At 48.0% G+C, this 17684-nt stretch overlaps 1 protein-coding gene across 4 annotated transcripts; it reads left to right on the top strand.

Moving 5' to 3' along the window:
- Positions 1-14330: 14330 nt before the first annotated feature.
- On the top strand, positions 14331-17587 carry Rarres2 (retinoic acid receptor responder 2). 4 transcript variants are annotated; one of them, XM_046429825.1, is made up of 5 exons: positions 14331-14433; positions 15339-15537; positions 15704-15808; positions 16906-17001; positions 17193-17587. In XM_046429825.1, the coding sequence occupies exons 2-5, from the start codon at positions 15364-15366 to the stop codon at positions 17307-17309; spliced, it is 492 nt and encodes a 163-aa protein (XP_046285781.1). In that variant the 5' UTR covers positions 14331-14433; positions 15339-15363; the 3' UTR covers positions 17310-17587. The 4 variants fall into 4 exon arrangements, with proteins under 4 accessions (XP_046285781.1, XP_046285782.1, XP_058430333.1 ...); XM_046429826.2 differs by having other exon boundaries at positions 14347-14433; positions 15250-15537; XM_058574350.1 differs by lacking the exon at positions 14331-14433 and adding an exon at positions 14513-14657.
- Positions 17588-17684: the final 97 nt, after the last annotated feature.

Here is a 17684-nt window from a genome sequence, read left to right as displayed (position 1 = left end):
ACTGAAAATATATTTAAAAAAAAAAAAAGTAAGCTGGGTACTGTGGCGAACGTCCCAGTGGCTCAGGAGGCTGAGACAGGAGGATGGCGAGTTCAAAGCCAGCCTCAGCAAAAAGCGAGGCACTAAGCAACTCAGTGAGACCTTGTCTCTAAATAAAATACAAAATAGGGCTAAGGATATGGCTCAGTGGTCGAGTGCCCCTGAGTTCAATACCTGGTACCAAAAAAAAAAAAAAAGTCAATGTAAGCTGGGCATGGTGGCACACACCTGTAATCTCAGCGGCTCTCAGGAGGCTGAGGCAGGAGGATCACAAGTTGGAGCGCAGCCTCAGAAACTCAGCAAGACCCTATCTCAAAATAAAAAAGGACTGGGGGTGTGGTTCAGTGGTTAAGCACCCCTGGCTTCACTTCAATCCTCAGTACCATACTATATATATATAAAATTATATGTTTTATTTATATATAATATATATGTATATGTATTTTTTAAGAAATAGATGCAGAAGTCTCTCTGTTCATTTGACTCAAACAGGACAATCATTTACAAAGACAAAAGCTGCCCACCTCCCCACCGGGGAGAATAGGTTAGCCGTTTAAGACAGCTTTCGACCCTCCTGGCCTGGGGACAGTACCAAAGGAACTTTTGCCGACTAACCCACTTTTGTCTGCGGGTGAACTTGCCTTCACACAGGTTATCAGCCCTGAAGACCCAAGTCCTTTTCTTTTGTCTTGTACCTTCTCTGAAAAGTCATTGTTCTTGGTTAAGGATGCTGGATCCGCTGGAATTCAAAGCCACCTCTTTGAGAATGACTCATTTCTAGGTGTCTTCCATGCACATGTGAAATAAATGCACTAATAAACTTGAATCTGTCAAGCACAAGCCTGTAATCCTAGCAACTTTGGAGGCTGTTAGGAGGATGGCAAGTTTCAGCAATTTAGCAAGGCCCCAGCAACTTAGTGAGACTCTGTCTCAAAAAATAAAAAGAGCTGGGGATGTCACTCAGTTGTAAAGCACCTCTGGCTTCAGTCCCCAGCACCTAAGTAAATAAATAAATAAGTACTTGAGTCTGTCCTTCTCTAGATTGTTACAGGGGTCTGTTCTAACTTAGAACCTGTTGGGGTTGAGAAAAAATTCCCATAGTCACCTTGGCACAATGAAGTAGGCCCCTACTATGACCTTCTAGAGTGTGTTCCCTCTAAAACTCAGGTTGAAATTTGCTCACTATGGTAGTGGTATAGGGAGGTGGAGCATATAACAGGTGATTAGGGCAATAAGAGGAAATAGTATGAGGCCCTCACCAGATATGGCTACCAGATCAAGCGTATGCCTGTAATCCCCATGGTTTGGAAGGTTGAAGCAGGAGGATCTCAAGTTCAAAGCCAGCCTCAGCAAAAGTGAGAACTAAGCAACTCAGTGAGACCCTGCCTCTAAATATTGTACAAAAATGGGCTGAAGATGTGGCTCAGTGGTTGAGTGCCCCTGAGTTCAATCCCCAGTACCCCCCGCCAATCAACCTCTTTCCGCTATCAATTTTCCTAGTCCCAGGCATTTTGTTACAGCAATAGAGAACAGACTAAGCTCCTAACTTTCCAAGGTTGTGTGAAAATTCTTAAGGAAAAGATCAAAGTGCTCCTAGTTCTGCAGTTCTTAAAATAGCTTTGAGTGCATGAGACCACGCATAACGCATGGCAACGACAAATGCTGAAAGAGAAGCCCTGGGTTGAGATCAAATGTCAATCTTCACAACTCAGTGGCACATGTCACCCTTCCATTGCATATCTAGTTCCCAGAGCCTATCTTTTGCTTAAAAAAAAAAAAAAATTGATCAGAAAGGTACCAGGTAGAGAGCTCAGGTTTCCTGCGGAGGAGACTGGTATGTAGGTACCTGGAGCTGTGAAGCACTCCTGCTCAGTCTCCTGCTGTCTGCAGCTGCCACGTGGTCAACAGCAGCCTCTAGCAACTGGCCTTCTACAGCAGCTGCCTCCAGTCTCCCTGCCTCCTCTCTGACCCAAAGAAGCCAACAGTCTTCACTTAATTAATTTGATCCTTCAATTGGGATTGAACCCACAGGTGCTTTACCACTGAACCACATCTCCAGGCCTTTTTTGGTTTTCTTTTTTTTTTTTTTAATTGGAGACAGTCTCATTAAATTCCTGAGGGTTTCACTACACTGACCTTGAACTTGTAATCCTCCTACCTCAGCTGCCAGAGTCGCTGAGATCACAGGCATGTGCCACGTACCCAGTCATTTTGATCCTTTTAAATATGTTGGATTGGATGGCTCTCCTGGTTGGAGGATTTCAATGGCTCCCATGACATTTTAAATAGTATCCAAATGACTTCCAGGACTTGTAAAGTCTCCATGACTAACTGGCCTCTCTAACTCCATCCAGGTCACCCTTGATCCTTGCTGGACACGGCCCCAGCCACTGTGGGGTGATCTCCCTCCAGGTCTTCTGGTCTTCACTGGCCCTGGATTCAGATTGTGGCTCAGTCTCCTCTCCTCACAGTGTCTCCCCGTCTCCTGGAGCTGCTGTGACAAGTCACCACCAACTGGGAAGCTTAACATTTATCCTCTTATAGATCTGGAGCTCAGAGTCCACAGTCAATTTCATTGGGCAAAAAGGAAGGATTCTGTTGGACCCTGCTCCCTCCAGAGGCTGTGGGGACAGTCCTTTTCCTTGCCTTCTTGCTTCTACAACTGCATCCGCATGCCTCCATAGCCCCATGTATGCACCACAGCCTGGCACCCAATAGCTGCAAATTCACGCCCCCTTAGCTGCCACCCCATACAACCTCCTGCCCTATAGCCACGTCCTTGGTCCTTGTGGCCCTTAGCTTATGGCCCTTCCTCCATGTGCAAAGCCAGCATCTAGCGCCCCCCTGTTGCCACTCTGATCTCTGCTGTCTTCAAACCTCCCTCTGTCTGCTCTCATAGACAAACAGGATTACACTCAGGGCTCACCCAGATAATTCAGGATAACTGTAAGGGCAAATACAAGCTAAAAAATAAGAAAGGCAAGTTTTGATTTTCCCTGGTGAAAAAAGGACTCTCTTAGCTCTACCCCTTTTGGCTAAAGCATCTACTTTAGAAAACTTAAAATCCACATGATTATGAAATCTTCTCTGTCCATTTAAGTAATACATAAGAAAAAAAATTTAAGCTAAATAAGCCTTTGGCTGCATTAACGGAGGTCCTTCTTGAGGACTAGGAGCCATCTCTTTGAGATGAAATCATCAAGGAAGGTAGAACTGAACCTCCCAGGTCACAGGGAAAGGGGAGCTGAACTTCAGCAGGTGCAGGCCTCTAAATTGCAAATCTATGTCTTGTCGTAAAGACACCAGCAGACTGGGCACAGAGATGCACTCCTTCGATCTCAATGACTCCAGAGGCTGAAGCAGGAGGATATAAAGTTCTAGGTCGGTCTGGGCAACTAAGCAAGACCCTATCTCAAAATAAAAAATAAAATGGGGTGGGTAGAGCACCTCTGGATTCAATCCCTTACCCCACCACCACACACACACACACACAAAAAAAAAAAAAACTATGAGCACCACACCATCTTCTCTTGAAGGTATTCATGCAGCTCTTAGGCCGTCAGTCAAAAGTTAGAAGGTGGACTTGGGCAGGATTCTAGAAACTTCCCTGGGACTCCCAGTAAAACTGAAGGGCAAGAGTAGTGCGCCACCTTCTCCTCTGAGAGGACCCACTCTCTCCCTTGAGTGGCCCCTTTCCCCTCCTTCTAATAAACTAATGCCTATTTCTCTGAGCGGTATGTCAGAAATCTTTCTGACTCAATCTCAAGAATCAGAGTTCAAAGGCGGGGGGGGGGGGTGTGCTCTGAGCTGCCTCAGTTTCCTGGAAGGCCCCAACCCTGGAGCAGCAACACGTTTTTTGTTTTGGTACCAGGGATTGAACCCCGGGGTGCTTAACCACTGAACCACATCTCCAGCCCTTTTTATTTTTTATTTTGAGACAGCGCCTTGCTAAATTGCTGAGGCTGGCTTGAACTTGCGATTCCCCTGTCTCAGCCTCCTAAACTGCTGGGATTATGCCCAGCTAGTAACACGTTTGCATAGAGGAAGATTCAAATCGGTACATGCATGAGTGAGGCAAAAATCAGGAACTTGGATGAAATGTTGAACTCTAAGTTTCCTCCTTGAAGGGCTCTGATTTTAGGTGTCAGGACCTTACTTAACATGTTGTTTTGTCTGGAACATTATTCTAGCTAGACTAACTGGACCTCATCACCAAATCTGTCACAACCCTCAGTTATCCTGGCAACTAAAACACCATGATTCTCACAAAGAAAGCTTGCTGAGAGCTATTCAAAGGGCAATAAACTAATTAAGGGGGCAGAAAATTGAGATAAAAACAGGGGGCATTGGGCTGGGGATGTGGCTCAAGTGGTAGCTCGCTCGCCTAGCATGCATGTGGCCCAGGTTCGATCCTCAGCACCACATACAAACAAAGACGTTGTATGAAAACTAAACAATAAATATTAAAAAAACAAAACAAAACAGGGGGCATCAATTTCTCCGGTAAGCAACACAGCATCTCTTTGAGGCAGTCCATGCATTTCCTATGCTGTCAGCCAAAAGTCAAAAGGTATCCAGGGGCAGTGGGGTATGCCTGTAATCCCAGCAGCCTGGAAGGTTGGGGCAGGAGGATCTCAAGTTCAAAGCCAGCCTCAGGAACGTAGCAAGACCCTAAGCAACTTAATGAGACACTGTCTCAAAATAAAAAATAAAAAGGACTTGGGTGTAGCTCAGTAATTAAGCACTGCTGAGTCCAATTCCCATTATCCCTCCCCCCAAAAAAGTCAGAAGGTGGATTGGCAGGACTCTGGAAGCTTCCCTGGGACTTCGATACAATTGAAGAGCAGGAGCCCACCCTTCTCCTCCCTGAGAGAACCCACTCTCCCTTTAGAGTGTCTCCCTTCTCCCTTTCTTATCCCTTCTCATAAACTCGTGCCTTTTACTCGAGTGTCATATCTGAAATCCTTCTAGAAGGAGGGTCTCCACACTGCCTCACTTTCACAGCAGGCTTCTGCCTTGTAAAAAAAAAAAAAAAAGTTCCACCTATCATTACAGTACCATGTCTCTTTTCACTGGGATCTGGTTATAGTCTCCTCCATTTAATTCACAAAATGGATTTAGAAGCCAGTGTGTACCCATTCTTGGTTTAACATTACTGAAAGCCAAGTTTGTCTTGGAAATGCTAAACGGAATTTCTGCAGAGTCTTTGAGTTATAGCAGAAGCAGGTGCACTGTGGACTGTTTTGTTTCCTGTGTGTGGCAGGTGCTTATGAACACCATCTGTACTCATTTACCAAACAACTAAAACCTCCAACTGTAGCTCATTCCTGCCCAGACTCTCCTCTAGTAGAACCATTTTGGTGACTTGAAAGAATTGGTGTCACCCTAGATTCACTCTGTGCCCTCTGGATTTGCTTCTAAGACCAAATCCGGGTCACAGTCAAGTTGGCCAGGAAATCTACATTGTCCTTATAAACAGTTGCCTTCACTTACTTTTTTCCCCCAGTACTGGGGATGGGACACAGGGGTGCCCTGCCACTCAGCCACATTCCCAAGCCCCCTCATTATTATTTTATTTTGAAACAGGTTGTCACTAAATTGTACACGAAGACCTTGAACTTGCAATCCTCCTGCACCAGCTTTTTGAGTCACTGGGATTACAGGCACAGGCCACAGGGCTTGGCTTTGCCTTCACTTTGTTAAGAAAGGAGAAGAGAATGTCTTCTCAGTAGGACTTAAGAAGGCATTAATAACAATTACAACATGGGCTGGGGATGTGGCTCAAGTGGTAGCGTGCTTGCCTGGCATGCCTGGGGCCCAGGTTCGATCCTCAGCACCACATACAAACAAAGATGTTGTGTCCGCTGAAAACTAAAAAAAAAATATTAAAAATTCTCTCTCTTTAAAAAAAAACAATTACAACAATATGACATTTAGCAACTACACAATAACATTCTATTAAATTACTACATTCAGGAGGCTCAAGTGATTGTCTGGCAGTGTATAAACTTCTGGGTTTGATCTCCAGCATTATAATAAATAGTAATTCAACAAATAATATACTAAGGTTAATTTTAAATTAACATATCAAATTCATGCATTTTATTTATTTTATGACAGTATATTTAGTAATATAATAAAAATTATTTTTAAAAGATTTCACTTAAAAAGCATTTAATTTCGCAGCATCTAGACTGCCCTCAGCGACTCTTGCTAGCCAATGCTGCTCTAATGCCTCCGCTCCTTACTGGGTGATAGTTCTAACAAATATATGTGGCATGTGAAACGAGACACCAAATCAGAAAGATTTGTGGCCAGAATGCCGTTAAGAGGGAAGTTCTTAGGGTTAAATCACAAATCAATAAGTGACAATAGGCTGCCCCAAGTATGTAAGGAAATAATCCCACAACCTGGTTTTTTTGAAAAACTACAGAACTCCCTAGAGTGAAGGACTTGGTTGGTGCTCAGCATCGCCACCTGGTGGTAGTTCCTTGACAAGATCGCATGGGCTCAGGCGGGGATCTACAAGCATTCCACTAGGTACCAGCAAGCAGACCACTTTGATTTACAGGAGTATTTTCCGCGCATAACGCTGACTTTTATTGTTTTTTTGTTTTGTTTTGATGGTGCTGGGGATTGAATCCAAGGCCTTGTGCATGCAAGGCAAGCACTCTACTGACTGAGCTATTTCCCCAGTCCCCTTTTATTATGTTTTAATGGTGCAAACTCATTTTGTAAGTTTGTTGAATTTTTTAGTGTAATTGCATGTTTTAAAATGTTAATGTGTGTGTTGTGTTGTTATATTCATGTTAAGGTACATTCACTTGGTAAGATCTGAATTTCATTTCCTGTCGCATTCAAATACTAAACATTGCTACAGCTGTAGCTCAGCCGCAGAATCATTGCCAGCTTGCAGTAGGCCGGGGTTCAATCCCTCCCACCCCCACTCATCCCACCACCGCCCCCCCCCACCCCCGCATTGCAAAATAGAAAATAGAAAGAAAAAAATACTGGATTTCTCGTTTGTGTGTGTATAAATGAGAAGATCCAGATGACTAATTTCAATGAGGTAATTTCTAACTTTTAACAGTGCAACTCTTGTTTCCAAAGCACCTCTGATTATCATGTCACACACACAGAAAAACGACTTTTCAAATGGGGCTGAGTGCAAGGCACCAAAGTTTAGGGAGGGATTTCTTTTGTGTGGTGGGGTACCCAGGAGAAAGAGTAATAGTTTGTCTGTTTAAGTTACTCACCGACTGGTTACACATGGTTCAATACACACATGTATTCATCCTTACTCCCTCCTGAAGCCCCATTAAAATTACCATAAAAGGAAGAAAATGGTATCAATCCACAAAGAGAAGGTGGTGAGCAAGGAACAAAGGTGACTAAGCAAAGGCCGAGTTCCTGCAGTGGGAGGAGGGGGTCTGCAGCAAGCAGGAGAATTCCATCCACTGAACTCCTGCTGTAGGATGGTAGGCATGCCCCGCCCCCCCCCGGCCCCCCCCCCCCCGCAGGAGACCTGGGCTTTCCTCTGCAAAAATAGAATCAGGCAGGACAAAAAGCCCAAAGGAAACCCTGGGTGAAGCCAAAGTCCCCAAGCCCCCAGAGCTCAGCCCCCAGCGCTACTTGGCTCCAAATAACCCAGCTGTGGCAAAAGCTCAGAGGATTCTCCTTTGGGTAACAGTATTGGCCCAAAGAAAAGACAAATAAATCATGCTGATATTTGGAACATTCAAACAAACAGAACCAAACAATGGGCTTATTACTCATCACTCTGTAACTGGCCCACCAGTGGGCAAAACCCCATCTCCCAGGAAGCTCTCTCAGGCATTCGGGGAATGTGGTGTTCAAAGTGAAAAACCAAAGCCACATGCAAAATAAGGAGCATAATGGAGCTTTTATTCATTTTTTTTTTCCAGGACTCAGGACAGAGCCCAGGGGCATTTAACCACTGAGCCACATTCTCAGTCCTTTTTATTTTTTATTTTGAGAGGGGGTCTTGCTAAGTTGCTCAGAGCTTTACTAAATTGCTGAGGCTGACTTTGAACCTGTGATCTTCCTGCCTCAGCCTCCCCAGCCTCTGTGGCATGTGCCACTGTGCCCAGCAAGAAATCAGTCTCCAAGTTCAACTCCGATTGAGAATTTCAGAGAAAAAAATGGACAGGAGACTGGAGGTGGCAAAAACCCAGGGAAAGACAATCATTCAACCTAGAATCCTTTGCCCCCTGAAGTATTTTGCTTTTTAAAATGCTAAGTGGGAAGAATTCTTTAATTTCTAGTTTTATTATTGTCTTTTTAAATAATCGAATCAATGAAATCACACTTTGTAATTAAAAGTGGAATCTCAGAAATCAGCCCCAGAAATCGTCACCACTGCTCCATCTTTACAGGACAGCTTGGTCCTTGCAGCCCCAGTTTCCCCTGCAAGCCATGGCCAAGCTCCTGGTCACCAAGCACCAGAGCCTCAGCACGCAGCATTAAGACTAACCAAGAGCCAGGCCAGTGGGGCATACCTGTAGTCCCAGCTCAGGAGGCTGAGGCAGGAGGATGGCGAGTTCATAGCCAGCCTCAGCAATGGCGAGGCGCTAAGCAGCAACTCAGTGAGACCCTGTCTCTAAATAAAATACAAAATAGGACTGGGGATGTGGCTCAGTGGTTATGTGCCCCCGAGTCCAAATCCTGGTACCAAAAGAAAAAAAAAAAAAGGACTAACCAAGGATCATCATTTCCAGGGCAACCCACGATAGAAAATGTGTTGTGCCTACTTCTTTATATTCTGAAATATATCTTCAATAAATGGACAAAGGGAAAGGCCCTTGCCAATGCACAGAGAAAGAAAGCGGATTAAGGGAAACCAACCCTCTGGGGAACTGGAGAGTCCCAGGCTCCTCTGCAAATCCTGCAGCTTGACCTCCTCCTGCCCTTCCCCCTCCTATCTGCATTCCTCTCTTTCTCCCTCTGAGCAAAGACAAAGACAACATCCCCTCCCTCTGGCCTTCCTCTCCCCACACTGAAGCTAGAATTAAAACAGGCAGTCAGTATAGACAGGTAAGTCGAGTCAGGTCAGATCACGGAGGCCAATTTGGGTCTAGAAAGTTGGAGAGAGTGAAACGTCAATTCCTTCAGAGCCCCACCTCCACCCAAATCTAGCAAACCTGCCCCTGGTCCAACCTGTTACTAAGGTAACCTGTCCCAGAGACTGTCCCTACAGAGGTGTTAATTACGACCCCTTCCCCCTTGGCCCCTCCAGCCCATCGCTTCTCACCTTTTAGCCATCCCACCAGCCATCTCCTGGGCTTACACAGGAAGGAGAGAGATAAGGGGAAAGAGAGCAGGAGAATAAAGGAAGCCTAGGACATATAAAAAGGCAAAACACCCCCACTTCTTGGGATACCAGCTGTGGTGCCCCCTTCTCCCTCCCAGGAGAAGTCTATATTATCTCTCTTACTCATTGATTCACTTATTTTTTGGTGGTGCTGGGGATTGAACCCACGGTGTTGTGCATGTGAGGCAAGCCCTCTCCAACTGAGCGACATCCCCAACCCCAATGTTACCCTTTTAAAAAACCCTGCTTGCCTGGGTGTGCGGTGTGCTTCTCTAATGTTCAGCCTTCAACATGTGAGGGAGCAGAACTGGTCACTGATGACTGGTGGTATCACTCCACACTCACCAGCTTTATCCCCTTCCCCTCTCTTGCTAAGGTCACCCCTGGTCTCCTTATGATACTGCTGCTCCCTCAAATGTTGAACATTAGAGAAGCACGCGGAGGCAAGCAGGGTTTATTTAGAAAGGGGAAACAAAGACTTCTCCTGGAAGGGAGAAGGGGGCCATAGCTGGTATCCTGATATCCAGAGATGCCAGGGGTTCTGCCCTTTTTACGTATCCTGGGCTTCCTTTGTTTTCCTGCCTTCTTCCCCTTACCTTTCTGCTTCTAGAATATGTGACTAGGCCCAGGACTGCTCAGCTGGATGGCCAAAAGGTGGGAAACAGGTGGGCTGAAGGGGGAAGGGCAGGATGGAGCTGCAAGGATACATTAACAACCTTAAAGCTCCCTGTAAGCGGGGGCAATTCCTGGGACAGGTTACCTTGGCAACAGATTGGAGCAGGGGGAGGTTCCTGATAAAAGTGGAAAAAGGGGTCATTAACATTTCAATCCCTCAAGGGACAGTCTTCAATTTGTTGGACTCATTCAAAACTGTCCTGACCCGATCTACCTATATACTGACTGCCTGTCTAATTCTGGCTTCACTTACATCCAGGGGGTTCCATCATCAGTAAACTGGATCTCTAAGCACACATTGCCCACTCTCTCTCCTCCTCAAAGCTTGCCCTGTGTGATGCTGTTAAAGGGTCTGACCTTCTAGAAACTGAGGAAGCACAAAAGCCCCCTTTAAATCCCAATTCTTGCAACAGAGTCAGAAAGATTTCAGACATGTCACTCAAGAGTTGCAAGGATAGGTTTATTAGAAGGGATGGAAAAGGGGAAAGAGGAGAGGGGACACTCTCAAGGGAGAGAGGAGGGGGACAGCATGCCCCTACTGCCCTCCAGATTTACTGGGGGGGGGGGGGTCCTCAGGGAAGTTTCCAGAGATTTCTACCCAGGTCTACCTCTTGACTTTTGACTGACAGCAGGGAGACATTAGACTTTCAAGTCCCAACTGCCATGACAATTCTAGGTCATTTTGGCCCATGCTGACTGGTTATAATTGGAACCTGTTTTTACAGATTTTATGGTGAGGGGGTTTTATCCTTACCTCCTTGAGTTCTGAGATTTGGTTTGTGTAAGCATCACAAAAATCAGGATAACCTGTATTCCTCTTATCAGCATTATTTTGGAGCTGCATTTCCACTGCAGATAACATAGTTTGCTGAGGATTGTAACATATCCTGTGGACTTAAGCCAGGAAGGGCTGCAAACAAATTGTTTTCATAAAAGTGAAAGCATGTGGGGGTCAGCACAGTGGGCCTGGTTCATAGAATTATTCCCTTAACCTCATGTTCCCACCACTCACGTCTGTCTGTCACTTAATCAACATCAACTGCTCCTGATCTGCCATTGAGCTACACTAGCTCCTTCTCTGCCTAGTGTTATTCAGTTGGTGTTGTGCAGTGTTGGGAGGCCTCCCACCTGGAGCCCCTGCTCCAATCCCTAACTTCCCTCTTTGGTCCTGTCTCCACCTGTTTGTCCATGACATGGCTTCCCATCTGCAGCCAGGCTCCCCGAGAGTCCCATACATTCAACCTTTGCATGCCCCATGAACACCTCCAGGCTCTCTTCCATGTCCCCATCTTCCTGGGAACCTCAAAATGTCTCTAACTTGTTCAAGGCAGAAACATGGGATCCACTCCTGCAGCCCTCTCTACCTACCCCCACATCCAACCTACCACCAACTCTGATGCTTTTAGTTCCAAAGGGTTTCTGGTTCTACTTTTCTCATCATCAAGGCCCCCTGTTTTGTCCCAGTCACTTTCATCTCTCACCTAGACAATCTCATTTGTCTCTTGTGGACTTTTCCCTCCAATCCACTCTCCAGGAAACCACTGGAGAGAACCTTTAGAAAGGTTATGGGGGGGGGTGGTTTAAATTTTTAAAAAAAAAATCATTTTCACATTTTAATAGACATACCTAGTATGCACAAGGCCCTGGGTTCAATCCCCAGTACTGGGGGTTTGGGGAGTAAGCCTAACATTTTAATAGAGGAATTATCCACAAGTAATGAGATTTTAGAAGTGCAAAGGTATACAGTTCTCCTTCCTCCCCTTTTCCTCAGCTTGAGACTTCTTCTCCTTATAGGCAACCATTAGAAGTTCCTTATTTGTAAGAATTTAAGAATCCAGTTAGACCCAGCCAGCATGGACCAAGGTGACCTAGAATTGTCATGATAGTGGAATTGTCTGATGTCATCTGGCTATCAATCAGAAGTCAAGAGATGGACCTGGGAAGGATTCTCTGGAAATTTCTCTGGGATTCCCAATAAAACTGGAGTGCAAGAGAGGCACACTGTCCCTCTCCTCTCTGAGAGGATCTATTCTCTCTCTTGAGAGTGTCCCCTTTCCCTTTTCCTATTCCTTCAAGAAACTCATGCCTATTACTCTGAAAAAAAAAAATTCCTTGCTTTTCCTTCTAAAAATATTCCATACAAGTTGGGAGTCGTGGTACATGCTTATAACCCCAGCTACTTGGGAGTTTGTAGCAGGATAATCACAAATTCAAGGCCAGCCTGGCATTTTAGAAAGATCCTGTATCAAAATAAAAAATAAAAGGACTAGGGATGTAGCTCAGTGGTAGAACACCACTGGGTTCAATTCCCAGTAACATTTAAAAAAACAGAAAAAGAAAAAGAAAAGAAAATATTAAACTCAGGCACTGGACCACTGAGCCATATATATATATATATATATATATATATATATATATATATATATTTTTTTTTTTTTTTTTTTTTAATTTATTTTTTTGTATTTTATTGAGACACAGGGTCTCACTGAGCTTCTTAGTGCCTCATAGTTGCTGGGGCTGGCTTTGAATTCGGGATTCTACTGTCCTGGTCTCCCAAGCCACTGGGATCACAGGTGTGCGCCACTAGCACCCAGAGACAGATATAGTTGTATAAACTGTTAGACATACTTTTATCTCAAAGGCAAATCAGTTCTTTCTTTACAAAAGATAAACTAATTTGTTAATATGGTTGCAATTTTTTTAAAATTTTACTTTGTACTGGGGAATGAACCCAGGGGCTCTTTACACTAAGCTACATCCCAGTTCTTTTTATTTTGAGACAGGGTCTCACTAAGTTGCTGAGACTGGCCTCAAACTTTTAATTCTGCCTCAATCTCCTGAGTTACTGTGATTACAGGCATGTGCCATCACACCCAGCCTGTGGTTACAGATATTAAAGGGAAATGTTCAGTTATTGTTAAACTAAATTTAGAGTAACTTGAAAACGTAAATTCTTACCAATATTTATTTATTTTTGTTTGTTTGTTTATTTTTGGCAGCGTTGCAGATTGAACCCAGGGTGTTACCCATGCTATGCAAGCTCTGTACTACTTCATTACATTCCCAGCCCCAGGTGTGAGAATCTGCAGTACTTTTTTCACATGATGCCCAGGAAAATCATTAACTGTCATTATACATTATAAAGGTAAGTCCTATATAATGGTTGAGTTGCTACTGCTCCCTGGGTGGGACACCACCTGGGCTGAGACCCCGAATGTTCCCTGGGTAATCCCAGCCTGTACCAGTCACTCACTACTTTTCAGTAGGACTGCTCTCTCTTTTGAGGTGCCTGTCGCACACTCCTTGTGCCTAAAGTGGTTTTATTTCTCTCTGATTTTTGTTCTCTCAGAGAATGAAGAAGCCATCTCTTGTTTCTGCTTAATAACAGCTGAGGAATGAAATGCCAGTCAGTGGTGGGCTTTGAGGCTCCAGTAACTGGTTCTGTGGAGCTGAGACTCTCTGGTGCCCTCAGGGTCTATGGAAGTCTCTACTATGTGGAGAACAGAGGGCAAATAGGAAAGGAAAGAAAACCTTGTGCCCTTTTGTTTAATGCCCCAATAGGATAGGACTTTTGACCCCAGCTTTCAGAGGCATCTGGTGTGCTGCATGAGATCCTCTGGGGTGACTGGCTTAGGGCTTGGGCTAGATAAATGCTGGTGGTTGCTAAAGATATGAAGCCTCACGGCTTTTCCTAGGCACTTGAGGTACCCAGGAATTAAGTGTTTTTTTTTTTGGACACTGAGCTCCCAGACTCTTCACTGCCTTGTAAACTCCACCAGGCCATTCTGCACACCTGAAGTCTCCCAACACCCCATAGGAGACTGAGTCACTGGCCAACAAGGACGAGAAGTCAGGCCAGGAAAAGCAGTATGCAGGGTCCAGACAGGGGGTTGGGCACCACAGTGAGCCCTTCTCAGAGGAGCTTTAGCGGGTGGGGGGACTCCTTAAGCTTCAGTGTGCTTTGAAGGTGTCTTTATTTCTGGGAAATTTTCCTCCATCAGGAAAGGGCAGCCCTACCCGGGCAGGTGAGCGGGCACAGGAAGCCCTTGAGGGAGCAGGGCAGTCCTCAGCCAGCGGAGAAGAACCTGGAAACTCCAACTCCCAGCCAGGGAGAGGTGGGACCAGGGACTGCTTGGCACCCAGCGCTCCGGGGCCCCGCTGGCGGGAATGAGCCGCCAGCGCGGCCAGGGTCAGGGTCAGGGGCTGACTCCAGGAGGAGGGCGCCCGCCCCCGTCGGGGCGTCGGGGCGTCGGGGAGGGGCGGGGCCTGGAGGTGGGGCCGCGGGGGCGGGGGCGTGGAAGGGCCGGGGCAGAGGCCCGGAAGAGGCTGACAGCCAGCCAGGTCTGCGCCGCGGAAGGGTGGCAGAGACGCCGAAGGCTCGCGAGGAGGTGAGGAGGGGAGAGCCGCCGGGGGAGGCAACTGGACGCGCCGAGTGGGCGAAGGAGCGGCCCCAAGGCCTGCGCGCCTGCTTCAAGGCAGCCCCCTGGAGCCTCTTCACCGAGGGGTCTCGGGCCTCAGTTTCCGCCTCTGTGGCTTTCTGGCCCCAGACCACCTCTCCAGGCAGGGCTGACCCCGAGGGTCGCCCCTCTGGCGGCCCCGATCAGGGGTTGAGGTAGGGATCGGAAGGTCTGGGAGGGAGATCTTAGGAAGACCCCAGGAAAGAGGCAAAGGAGGGAGAACCTGCTTGAAGCAAGAGAGCGGAGGGCCGGGCCGAGGTGGAGACCCCCGCTTCTGGGGACAGCGGTGGGGCTGTGGGCAGCGGCAGCCCCAGTGCAGGGAGGGTTAAGCATCCTGAGTCCCGCCCGCTCTGGGCCCTCCCACGTGTTTACGTTCTCCCCAAAATATTCAGCCTCTGGCGGGTCTCGGTTAGGAGCTCCAGTCCCTGCCCCTCCCCCGCTGTTGGCCTGGGACGCGGGGCGGGGCGGGGCGGCGACCTTTGGCAGCCGGGAGATTCCGGGCTGGGAGCGGGAGGAAGAAGGGTCTGTCGGGGAGAGCCTGGGGACAGCCTGGACAGAGGGGAGGGGAGGGGGCGGATAGAAAGGGTGGCTGTGGCCACAGGACTGCTTCCCAGGCTGCTGGCCAGGGAACCCTGGTAAAACGTTACAGGCCCCGACAAAGGTGCGCAGCAGGGTGGGAGGCACCAGGTGGACACCAGGGGCGACTCAGGGAAAGGCCATTTCCCCTGTTCCTCCACCTCTTCCCAGAGTTCTACAGGCATAACTGTGAGGAGCAGGGCAGGGTAGGAGGAGCCCTGGCTGGCTGGAGAGCTGAAGACCACACACCCTCTTTCCAGGGCCCCGGGCAACTGAGGTGACGCCATGTGGCAGCTGCTTATCCCGCTGGCCCTGTGGCTGGACTCAGTGGGCTTGGGCAGGGCCGAGCTCACAGGGGTGCAGCGCAGGGCCCTACAGGTGGCCCTGGAGGAGTTCCACAAGCACCCATCTGTGCAGTGGGCCTTCCAGGAGACTGGCGTGGACAGTGCTGTGGACACGGTTAGTGGCATGGCCTTGGTCTGGCAGGGAGGTTGAGGGCTGCACCTCAGGGGGACCCGCACATTCCCAGGAAGCTTTCCAGAGAAAGGCCACCAGCCTAGGTCACATTCAGGAGCCTTGTTGCCCACTCAGCTACCCATTGAGCTTCCTGTCTGTCTGTCCGCAGCCCTTCCCAGCGGGCACCTTTGTGAGGTTGGAATTTAAGCTCCAGCAGACAAACTGCCGGAAGAAGGACTGGAAGAAACCAGAGTGCAAAGTTAAGCCCAGCGGGGTGAGTGAAGATGTGTGTGTGGGGGGGCACAGATTGCACCCTTGTGTGGAACTGGGAGGTCCAGTGTGAAGCCCTGAAGACAGAGCCTTCCTAGAGGGGCAGGGCTCAGTGTATGCTCAAGGTTGTGCCTCCAAAGGGCCCACAGGCAGGGAAGGGAGGGGTGGGTTGGAGAGGGAAGGATTATCTTCATCAGCACTCACATTGGAGTCTCTCAGTCATCAGTAGAAGCCCTGGTGTAGCTTGGCACCATGGTGGATTCATAGCAGGGTTTCACAGTAATCGGTCATCTCCTGGGCAAAGCCACTGTTGTTGGCCATCCCTGGGGTGGGGGGTGCTGTCTTCTGGTTCTGGCTCCTGTCTGGGAGGGAACACCAACTCTGGGCTGTATGGATTCTGTAAAGGCCTCAGTTACCTTCATCTACTAAGAGGGGGGCATTATATCAGTGATATTCAAACCTTTTGTTTGGCCTTAGGACACTTTTGTTCAAATCCAATCTAAAAAAAATGTAAATAAACAGAATAGACAAAAAGCCAAGTGGTCTGGTGGAAGTCAGGTGGAGAGAACCCCTCTGGGGAGGATTCTTGCCTTTATGCTCATTCACATGCCACACAGCCATGCATGTAATTGCACTTGTATGTGCACTCATGCACATAGGCAGACACTCATCTGGGAAGGATTCCTGTTTATATACATGTCAAATTTCCATAATTTGAAAACTGGGAAATCCCAGCAACTCAGAGGTTGCAGGATCAAAAGTTCAAGGGCAACCTCAGTAATTTAGAAAGACCATCAACAATTTAGCAAGACCCTGTCTCAAAATAAAAAAGAAAAAGGACTGGGGATGTGACTCAGTGGTAAAGCACCCCTCGGTTCTATCCCCAGTGAAAGGAAGGAAGGAAGGAAGGAAGGAAAGTGAGATTGACTTCTTAAAATATCCTGGGCCTGAAACCAGCATAATCTCTTGTCCCTTACTCTGGGACTTGACAGGGGAGCTGGTCTCCAGAGGACAGCTCCCAGCCTCCCCCCCACCGTGCTCCTGGTGCCCCATGCCCCCCCCCACCCTTTTTCTTTCTTCCCTCCATGCTTCCCTCCCCAGAGGAAGCGAAAATGCCTGGCCTGCATCAAACTGAACTCTGAAGATAAAGTTCTGGGCAGAATGGTTCACTGCCCTATACACGCGCCAGGACGACAGGTAAGAGGCAAAGAGGTTGGGAAGGGGGCGGAAAGATGGGCTGAGGCTGGGTCTGAGGGAGAGCAGAGGAAGTTTGGATGAGAGGGAGGAGGGGCAAAAGGGTCTCGGGGCATAGTTTAGACATTTCCTGGGGGTGTGAAGGTGCTGCCAGTACTACTGGCAGTTGCCTGAATTGTTGTTGGCGCCGGCAGGAGCCCCAGGAACACCAGGAGACCCAGTGCAGCAGGGTGGAGCGGGCCGGCGAGGACCGTCACAGCTACTACTTCCCAGGACAATTTGCCTTCATAAAGGCGCTGCCCCCCAGCTGAGCCCTGGACTGGTAGGCAGCCAGGGGGCAGGGATAGCCCTTGGGTTGGAGATGCTGCTGCTGGACTGTGGGAGAAGGGGAGGGGATGGATTAGAGCCTGGAAGGAAGCTGGGCCTCCCTCACCCACCAGAACCTCAGAGCGAACCTCAGAGCGTCCGTTGTTTGTAGAATTTCATCCCACTTCCTGCACAGCTGGGCTTGCTGCCTCGTGAAAGGCCTGCCCTCTTAGGCAGAAGATCTGCTCACATCCTGGGCTAATAAAACTGCTCTCAGACCCTGTTCCCTCTGCTCCTTATGTTGCCCCTGCCCTGGGATCAACCTGTAGGAGGCCAGCAGAAAGAGGGCAAGCTGGGTGTGTGTGCACAGGCACACTGGC

The sequence above is a fragment of the Marmota monax genome, unplaced genomic scaffold (assembly GCF_021218885.2).
Source record: "Marmota monax isolate L192 unplaced genomic scaffold, Marmota_monax_Labrador192_F-V1.1 WCK01_AAM20220418_F8-fsc00193, whole genome shotgun sequence".
NCBI lineage: Eukaryota > Metazoa > Chordata > Mammalia > Rodentia > Sciuridae > Marmota > Marmota monax.
This window is presented reverse-complemented; position numbering and strand designations above follow the sequence as displayed.